We start from the raw sequence: 9867 nt of genomic DNA, 5'->3' as shown, positions 1-9867 counted from the left end.
AAATTATTTTTTTTCTTTTTTTGTTTGTAGATTTCTTTATTAAATTTATTCATTTCAATTGGAGGTTAATTACTTAAAAAAAGAATGGTCTTAGATTCCATATCTAAAGGCCTTTCCAGCCCTGAAACGCTAAGAGAATGTGTGTTTCTCTTGCATCTCTTCTCTTTATAGGAAATGCTAAAGGGGACTTGGCCACACATCCTTATGTGTGTGCATACTAAGTTGCTTCAGTTGTCTCCGACTCTGTGTGACCCTAAGGACTATAGCCCCCTCCCCCACCCCCAGGTTCCTCTGTCCTTAGAATTCTCCAGGCAAGAATACTGGAATGGATTGCCATGCCCTCCTCCACAGAATCTTCCCAACCCAGGCGTCAAATCCGGGTCTCTTACATCTCCTGCACTGGCAGGCAAGTTCTTTACCACTAGGGCCACCCCGGAAGCCCACAAAACCTTACAGAGGGGAATTCATGTGTAACAAATGGTATTATAGGTGAGCTGTTTAAAAATCAACTGAGATTTTAATCTTAACACTGTGAGTCATTATTGATCCTAAATTAAGAAGTTAAATGTAAACATTCAGAAGATAGCCAAAAACAAGTAAGTATAAAATTCATTTCTGGATGAGAAAAGATGTACAAATTTATAATGTTTAAAACAAGAAAAAAGAAAATATTATTAGATTTTACAAAATAAAAAAAAAAAAACTACACACTTAGAAACATTCACCAACTTACAAGGCAAAATCAAACTAAAAACACATCTTCAACAAAAGTTCAGTATCCTAAATATAATTCCATCTTCTTCCATCTACCTCACTCATATTTTCATTGAACGCCACCTATACAGATGATAAAACTGAGGCCTAGAAATGATAAGCAACTGTTACAAGATCACTTAGGGCAGCAAATGTTAAACCAACTCAGACCTCAGATGGGGATTCTGCCTCTTTTTTGCTGTCTTTATAATGAGAATTTTGGATTAGAGATTACTGACATTGCCTTCCAAATTTAAACCAATGATTTACAGCAACACCATGCTCCATTCACGAGGTGAGACAGAGGAAAAATGCAAACACTGAAATTCGGTTGGAACTGAACTGAATGAAAGGGAAAAAAATCCCCTCTTTACAATTATGAGACTTATTAGTATTTTTCCTAAATGTAACATCCAGATGTAATCGGCTATGTCTTTTTCAAAAAATATTTTTAGTGCTACAAAACTTTTTTTACAGAATGACTGTAAAAGCAGTTAATTTCTGTATAATTTTCAAAATTACACTTGGGGTCTGGACTAAGTGGATCTTGAGATCAATAAAAAGTCTGGGACTGTTGCCTCTGAAACAGCCTAGGAAGGTGGCCCTTTTAACATCTGTCATGCTTAGCACTTAGGAGATGACCTGATCCTGTAAAGAAACCTCTCTTTTATTATTCAGTCTTCAAAGCGTTAAGTGAATTTGTCTGGGTTCATTATACACCTTCTAGCTCCTAACTTCTCCAACACTTCTCAACATTCAGTTCTGACTGCATTCATTTCAATTTGTCTACTCTTTTCCAACTGTTTTTCACTAAGTTAAATTGTCCAAATTCTCTTTCTCTTCTTCGGAGGTTTTTAGTACTGCTAACATCTGAGATATACAACATTTTTATGACCCTGTCTCTATTCACATGAGCCATTACCAGGTGGAAATTCCCAGGTGGGAAATTTCTCTCAGTTCACATGGCCCAGGATGCCTTCATAAATACTTTCCTGCACAATTACATAAAGGACACGAGCCTAGAAGACCTCCAGACATGTCAGAACCCTAACGCGTCAAAGAACAAGTAGGCAATTGTGAGCCATTTGACAACCAAGGGCCTTGGCCGTTCATTGGACACAGAGCACGTCAATCCTTGTTTGTCAGCAAATGAGCCCAAAGCTCGTGACGAGGGGTCACATGCCACCGTTAACTGTTCCGGCCCCGCCCCTCGACTGTGGCCTGGCTCCACTGCCTGAGGCCCGACTTCCGTCGGACGCTTCCGCCATTGGCCGCCTACCCTCCCGGTCGTGGGGCCTCCTCTGTGGTCCCTTCCGTGACTGCCTCGGTCCATCTCACTTCCCTCAGCCTCCTCTCAGGGCAGCCACTTCGGGTGCCACCACCTGCGCCATTGCCATTGTCACCCGCCCGGCTGAGGCAACTGCCGGCTACCATGTCTACCACGGGGGATGGAGATCTGACCCCTGGCGGGCAGGAAGGCCCAACAGGTGCAGTGGGGGCCCAGGCCGGAGCCCGTGACGGTGTGGACCGCAACTCTGAGCCTCGCAGGGGTGACTCCATGCCTGAGGCTGAGGCAGGTGCAGCTGTGGGGGCTTCAGGAGGCCCGAGGGAGGCGGCCCTGGAGGGCGGGAACGCTGAGGGAGACTCCGACATCAGGCCGGCTGAGGAGAGGGAGGTGGAGGAGCAGGCGCAGGGCGTGAACCGCATGGTGGTCTCGCGCCACTTCCCCATGAGCGGCTTCAGCCTAACGGTCCTAAATCTGATGCACTCGATGATGAACCGTTTGTCCGACAACCACGTCATACTTCCGCCAAATGACGACCGCGTGTTGGTCTGGTACCAGACCAGGCCGCGCTTGTCTGACCACAGCTCAGCCGCCGTGGCCGGGTTATCCGAGGTCCAGGTACCATTGGAGGAATCGGGGGAGGGGCCGGCTGAGGAAGCCCCGGATCAGGAGGTGGAGCAGGCTGAGGAAGCCCAGGAGGCGCAGCAGGCGGAGGAAGCCCAGGAGGCTAAGGCACCCGAGGAGGCCTCTTTATGGGAGACGGCCACCAAGGAGTCTGAGGAGCCCAGCTTGCGGGATATGCCACAGGAGCCTGTCGCCCCTGAGAGTGAGCATTCGAGGGGCGGGGGGGAGTTGGGAGGGATGGAGACACTGGCATCTGCAGGCCGGATCTGGGGACCAGGGATCCCGAGGAGGGGGCAGGCTCAGACGGGGCGGCGTGCCTCAGGAGGGGAGGCCGGGAGTCAGGGCCTCCTTTAATCGAAGGCCAGAGGGGCCCAGTAGAAGCCCAACCTCATAACGACTTCTTTGGTTTGGGGGGAAAATAAGCTGCCCTCTACCAACCCTGGTAAAGGTCTGAGATGAACAGTGCCAGTTATGAGCCCACAGGTGAAGGTCAGTGGAGGCAGGTGTTCGAGAGGGAGCTTGAGAGGACATGGAAGAGAACAAGCAAATGGCAGACCTCATATTTGGTTCATAGCTTTTAAAAATGTCAAGATTCTTGGAAAGTTGATCCCAAAACATTATGAACTTATACAGGAGCACTTGGTCAAAATGAAATATTTAGGGGATTGAGGAACTCAGGAGCTTCCCCATAGAATTTGTTATTGAGGTGAAGCATATTTTGGCGAAAAAGTTCTGGCCAAAACATCCAGAATGCATCAGACCCAAAGGATTCTGATCCTTGAGCACAAGTAATCAGTAGCACAGGGTGACAGATGTACCAGAAAAAAAGAAATAATGTCATTGTGAAAATGATCAAGCAGCAGCAAATGAGGGCCATGGAAGTGTTGCATCCGCCAGAAGGAAGGCCCCCAGTTACTCTTTGCTTAGTTGCTTCTGTCCTCCTGCTTCTCCTAAGGGTAGAGTACTGGATATCTTGCCATTCCTTAGGTGTTGGGATGTTTTTTCTGTGAATGTCTGGTCCCAAAGTCTATTATTCCTCTCTAAAGAAACAGCTGAATGCCAGGATGAGAACTCCAAAGAAGAGGCGCAGGGCACCAAAAGTGAGGGGAAAGAAAAGAAGTATAACAGAAAACAAGAAGAACCAGAAAAGGATCTGGACCCAGCAAAGGACAGGCCCAGAAAGCCCAGGTATCTGTGTATAGCTTTGAAAATAACCCAGCTGTTCCCAGGCATTTACCAATTTTGTTTTTGCTTTTTAATTCTCGGAGTAAATTAAGAAAACGTTGGTTTGAAATTAGTTCAACAACTCAAATTTACCTAATGTTTATAGAACATTCCTGTTCCCACTAATATAAAGAGCTTGAAGTGAAATACACTTCATGGCTTCTCATTTGTTCTTATGAGGTCTTTTGTCCTCTATCTGTAAGACTACCAACAAGTTGTAAATGTGTCAGTACCTAAGACCAGTATTTCTTTAGAAAACAATGACTAAAAGCAGCAGCAACTGGGCTGTGCACTAGTTTGGCCTTCATTTCTTGACCACAGAAGTGCAGTCGCCTGCATTAAGAGAAGACCCCTTTTAGAGCGTAACTACTTACGAATAGCAAACAGTTCAGAATTTCAAGTAGGACCACATTTAGTGATTAATAGTGAAATATTTGTTCAGTTGTAGATTTGGGTATTTTATATGACAGTCAAAAGAAACAGTCATAGGATGACTGATGTTTATCACTGAGTTGGTAGTGAAGGTATATGTATTGTCTTTTAATGATTAACACTTTCTCCCTCGTTTGCACAGTGATGTGTTTCATAATAACAGCCTCTTTCTCATATGGTAGACATGGAAACCGAGGGTCTGGGAGGGTAAGGGAGTATCATCTGTGGAGTGAGCACAGGCTTTTAAGGTAGAAAGGGTGATTTTAGTCCCAGACTAGCCTCTCAAAAGAAGGGGGCAAAAAAAAGCATTTATGGTGTTGGGCAAGAGGGAGACAAGATTGGTAGGATCACATGATTGAAGCCATCGGGTTGTATATGCACCCAATATCCAGGGTGAACGTTACAAGAGTAAAATGGGTTTTTCTTCTCTCCTTGTTGAGATACAACCCTCAGATGCAGCAGACTGTTTTCTTAGATCTAGAAAGTTTCTGGTGCTGACTGATGCTGTATAATCGTTCATTTTCTCTCATTTCTTCCTGCAGTTTGGAAGACTAGAAAGAAGACAAAGAAGAAAGGATCCATTGTTCGCTATTTTTAGATTTTTCAGAAGCCCATGGGAATATTATTTACATTGATTTCCTTCCAAAATCCATCCCCCAAAAAGCAACTGTCTAATAATATCTAGTAAAAAATCCAATATCTAATTGGGTTTTATCTTCCACAGATATATTTGACAGCATTTGTTCTAGTTAAAACTAAGTTTTAAAGTAGTAAACTGAAATGTAGATAGATTTATGTATATAAATAATCCTGATTTAAATCTCTTTAAAAATGAGAAGCCGTTTTACATCATTGGAAGGCATCATCACATTCCACCATTTGATAAGCCTGTTGTAAATTCTTTTATTGCAGCCCCCCCAAAAATTTGTATTTAAAACAGTTCTGTAAGACAGAAATAGAGGTCAAGGCTTTAGATCTGCACTTGTTTACTGTACTAGTCACTAGCCATGTGTGGCTGCTGAGCATTGAAAATGTGGCTAATCTTAGTTGAAATGTGCTACAAATGTAAAAGATGGTGTAAAGTCTCATTAATAACTACCCATTGAAATGATAATCTACTATTAAATATAGCATTAAAATTATTTTCTCCAGTTCCTTTTTACTTTTTCAAAAATTTATTTATTGCTACACGTGGGCTTTCTCCTCTTACGGTGCACAGGTTCTCACTGAGGTGGCTTCTCTTGTGGAGCATGAGCTCTAGGGCAAACGGGCTTCAGAGCTGGGCACATGGGCTTAGTTGCCCCTCAGCATGTGGGATCTTCCTGTACCAGGGATTGAACCTGTGTCCCCTGCACTGCAAGGTGGATTCTTAACCACTAGACCACCAGGGATGCCCTCTTTTTACTTTTTAGATGTGGCTACTAGAACATTTAAAAGTACACAGGACTTGTGTTATATGTATATTTCATAGTACTGCTGGGTGCTTTTCAAGGAAACCTGAGGGATGGCCCAGCTTGCCTGGAGGCCAGATGGTGCTGCTGAGCCTGAGCCCAGACGCTGATTTGGACCACTGGTTCTCAAAGTTTGGTCCTTAAAATAGCATTATTAGCATCACCCACGAACTCTTAGGCTCCACTCAAGACCTGTGAATCAGAAACTGGGAGTGGGGCTCAGTAGTCTGTTTTAAGAAGCCCTCCAGGGGATTCTGATGCAGCCAAGGTTTGAGAAGCGCTGGTTGACAGCCACAGGGGGAGAAGTTGAGACCCACCTATGGTGACCAGTCTTCGTTCACTGCCTTGGGGCTGCTGGAGGTAAATTGAACAGGACGGTAGGGGCTGGACTGGCGAGGAAATTAGGATTCACAGGGGCTGAGACAGACAGAGGCTTTGGATAGGGGATGGCACCAGAAAAATATCCAGGGACAGCTGGTTCCAGAAAGTCACAGACATGATACCGGGTATATGAAGTCTAAGAGAAGCTTCACTCAGCAGGAATGGATAGTAGATACATACAAAGTTGCCTGTGAGGATGTATGCATATGCAAGCATATAGAAAGGCATGCAATGGAAAGATAAACCACATTTAGGATGGTGGTTACCTCTTGGGGAAAGAGAAAGACAGCGATCCTATTGGGGAGGGATACATAGTGGGCTTCAACTGTATCTCTAATTTACATTTCTTAAACTGAGTGGTGGTTAAATAGTGTTTATACTAGTTCTTTATAATTTTGTGCAGATCGGAAATATGTCACAATAAGTAAAAAAGAGAAAAGGGAGAAAGTGGCCTTAATCTTTGAACTCTGTTTAAGGTAATAAAAAGATAAAGTTGTAGATGACCAGAGTGGAGGATCAGAGAAGGGGAAGGGCCTGGGGGTTTGAGACTCGATGGGCTCATTTCTGCATTTACTTCAGGCTTCCTAGGTATCTGAAACATGGTCTAGCTGGAACAAACTTTGTTCCCACGGGCTCGGCTCCTGACCTTCTTGTAGATAACTGATAACACATGTTCTGTGGTGGCATGGCTTCTATTCTAACTGTGTGCACATGCAAATACACACACTACATCCACCTATTCCATCAAAACCAACCCCTGCACTGAACCTTTAAATGGCTGGGACCTTAAGGGTTTTATCTTTCTATCTTTCTTTCTTTCCCAAAGCCCTAGGCAATGAATTTTCCTCTTCGTAGGTATTTAATGTCAATTAAAGTGAAGTAAACTTAGGATCCACACAACTTTTTTTTTTTGGTCACAAGTGTTGACATTTTAAAATGTATTATATTATTTCTTATGGCTAGAACCACATGGTGTGACAGAAGACAAAGCACTCCCTGTCTCCATTATTTCAACTAAAACAGCAGGTCAACTAGTACAATTTGAGGCCCTTCAACCTGGTTCTGATTTGTTAGTATTTCTGTGGTGCTAGTTGTTAAAACAGTATTGCTTCCAGGCCCAGGCAGAGGTATCTCTGTCTTGAGCTCTAAGCTTTAGAGGGCCACTTTGATCCTCTTCCAGCCACACCCCTCCCGCCAGGGCCAGGAGCCCAGCCCATGGGAACAAGGGCTTTGTCCCTGCTAGCCCATGCTCCAGGTACCTGGCAGTCCTGAACAGTCCCTAGCCTGTTTCCAGGGCCCATGTGCTCCTCTTAGACCTGTCCTGGGGAGGGCTGACTGCACTCACTGCTGGGGTGGGTGCTCCCAGGCCCAAGGAGGGGTTGTAGGCCAAGAAGGGAATGCGGCCTGGCCTAGGAGCCAGGGCATGGGTGGGGGAAGGGAAGGAGGGCAGCTCTTCCCACACCATCAGGGCAGAACTTAGAGGAGTCTGAGAATACTAAATCCCAACCTGGCCTTTCAGCTCATTAGGAAAGTACATTTGTCATTGAAGGAGATACAACTTATTTAATGGTTTATCATTTGATTTGAACATTTCAAATATTTTTAGACATGTGGATCCCCAACTGAACTCTTTTTCTGAACCTTGCAAATAGGACAAATGTTTCAGGCAGGCCAGATTAAATATCTGCTCTATCACCCCTTTCCCTTTTTACTCCATGTTACACCTATTCCTGAGCATACTGGGCATCATGCTTCTGAAAATGTTTTTTAACAGGTACTTATTTTTTAGTTGAAGTATAAATGCTTTACAGAATTTTGTTGTTTTCTGTCAGACATCAACATGAACCAGCCATAGGTATATATTTGTCCTCTCCGTCTTGAAACTCCCTCCCATCTGCCTCCCCATCCCACCCGTCTAGGTTGATACAGAGCCCCTGTTTGAGTTCCCAAAGTTATATAGCAAATTGCCAGTGGCTATCTATTTTACTTATGGTAATTAAGTTTCCATGTTACTCTCTCCATACATCGCACCCTCTCCTCCCACCCTCCCATGTCCATAAGTCTCTTCTCTATGTCTGTCTCTCCATTGCTGCCCTGCAAATAAATTCATTGGTACCATCTTTCTAGTTTCCATGTATATATATATATATTTTACTATACAATATTTATCTGTCTCCTTCTGACTTACTACACTGTGTATAATAGGCTCTAGGTTCATCTACCTCTTTAGAACTGACTTAAATGCATTCCCTTTTATGGCTGAGTAGTATTCCATTTTACATATGTACCACAGCTCCTTTATTTCTTCATCTTTTGATGGACATCTATGTTGCTTCCATGTTCTAGCTATTGTAAACAGTACTACAATGAACACTGGGGTATGTGTGTCTTTTTCAACTTTTATTTCCTCAGGGTATATGCCTAGGAGTGGCATTGCTGGGTTGTATGGTGGTTTTATTGCTAGGTTTTTTAAGGAATCTCCATACCATCTTCCATAGTGGCTGTATCAATTTACAGTCCCACCAACAGTGCAAGAGGGTTTCCTTTTCTCCACACCCTCTCCAGCATTTATTGTTTGTAGACTTTTAATGATGGGCATTCTGACTGGTGTGAGGCAAGTTCTCATTATACTTTTGATTTTCATTTGTCTAATAAAGAGCCTCTTGATGAAAATGAAAAAAGAGAGTAAAAAAGCTGGCCTATAACTCAACATTTAAAAAACTAAGATCATGGCATCAAGTCCCATCACTTCACGGCAAATAGATAGGGAAAGAATGGAAACAGTGAGAGACTTTATTTTGGGGGGCTCCAAAATCACTGCAGATGGTGACTGCAGACATGACATTAAAAGACGCTTGCTCCTTGGAAGAAAAGCTATGACAAACCTAAACAGCATATTAAAAAGCAGAGACATTACTTTGCTGACAAAGGTCCCTATAGTCCAAGCCATGGTTTTTCGAGTAGTCATATATGGATGTGAGAGTTGGCCCGTAAAGAAGCTGAGCACTGAGGAATTGATGCTTGTGAACTGTGGTGCTGGAGAACTCTCATTGAGAGCCCTTGCACTGCAAGGAGATCCAACCAATCAATCCCAAAGGAAGCAAGTCCTGAATACTCATCGGAAGGGCTGAGGCTGAAGCTGAAGCTCCAATACTTTGGCTACCTGATGCAAAGAACTGACTCCTTAGAAAAGATGCTGAGGAGAAGGGGACAACAGAGGATGAGATGGTTGGATGGCATCAACAACTTGATGAGCGTGAGTTTGAGCAAGTCCTGGAATTGGTGCTGGACAGGGAAGCCTGGCATGCTGCAGTCCATGGAGTCACAAAGAATCGAACACGACTCAGTGAGTGAGCCAAATAATGAGTGATGTTGAGCATCTTTTCATGTGTTTGTTAGCCATCTATATGTCTTCTTTGGAGAAATACCTGTTTAGGTCTTTTTCCCACTTTTTAATTGGATTATTTGTTTTTCTGGTATTGTATGAGCTATTTGTATATTTGGAAATTAATCCTTTGTCAGTTGTTTCATTTGCTATTATTGTCTCCCATTCTGAGGGTTGACTTTTCACCTTAGTTATAGTTTCCTTTGCTCTGCAAAGACTTTTAACTTTAACTAGGTTCCAGTTGTTACCTTTGTTTTTATTTCCATTACTGTACGATCTTGCTTTGATTTCTGTCATCAAGTGTTCTATGTTTTCCTCTAAGAATTTAATAT

The 9867-nt window shown here is 43.5% G+C and overlaps 1 protein-coding gene across 1 annotated transcript; it reads left to right on the top strand.

Annotated features, from left to right (window-relative positions):
• Positions 1 to 1488: 1488 nt before the first annotated feature.
• Positions 1489 to 5460, top strand: LOC133242465 (cancer/testis antigen 47A-like). The gene is made up of 3 exons (XM_061408638.1): positions 1489 to 2864; positions 3709 to 3850; positions 4861 to 5460. Exons 1-3 carry the CDS (start codon positions 2186 to 2188, stop codon positions 4871 to 4873), a joined length of 834 nt encoding a protein of 277 aa, XP_061264622.1. The 5' UTR covers positions 1489 to 2185; the 3' UTR covers positions 4874 to 5460.
• The last annotated feature ends 4407 nt before the right edge of the window (positions 5461 to 9867 follow it).

Source organism: Bos javanicus, chromosome X (assembly GCF_032452875.1).
Source record: "Bos javanicus breed banteng chromosome X, ARS-OSU_banteng_1.0, whole genome shotgun sequence".
Taxonomy (NCBI): domain Eukaryota; kingdom Metazoa; phylum Chordata; class Mammalia; order Artiodactyla; family Bovidae; genus Bos; species Bos javanicus.
Note: the sequence above shows the minus strand (reverse complement) of the source record. Positions and strands in the feature narration are given on the sequence as shown.

What these genes read in the sequence shown, in the direction of transcription:
- LOC133242465 (XM_061408638.1), top strand. Translation starts at nt 2,186, where the DNA reads ATGTCTACCACGGGGGATGGAGATCTGACCCCTGGCGGGCAGGAAGGC. An exon ending in GGAGCCTGTCGCCCCTGAGA is followed by an intron (nt 2,865 to 3,708) that starts GTGAGCATTCGA and finishes TCCTCTCTAAAG; the next exon opens with AAACAGCTGAATGCCAGGAT.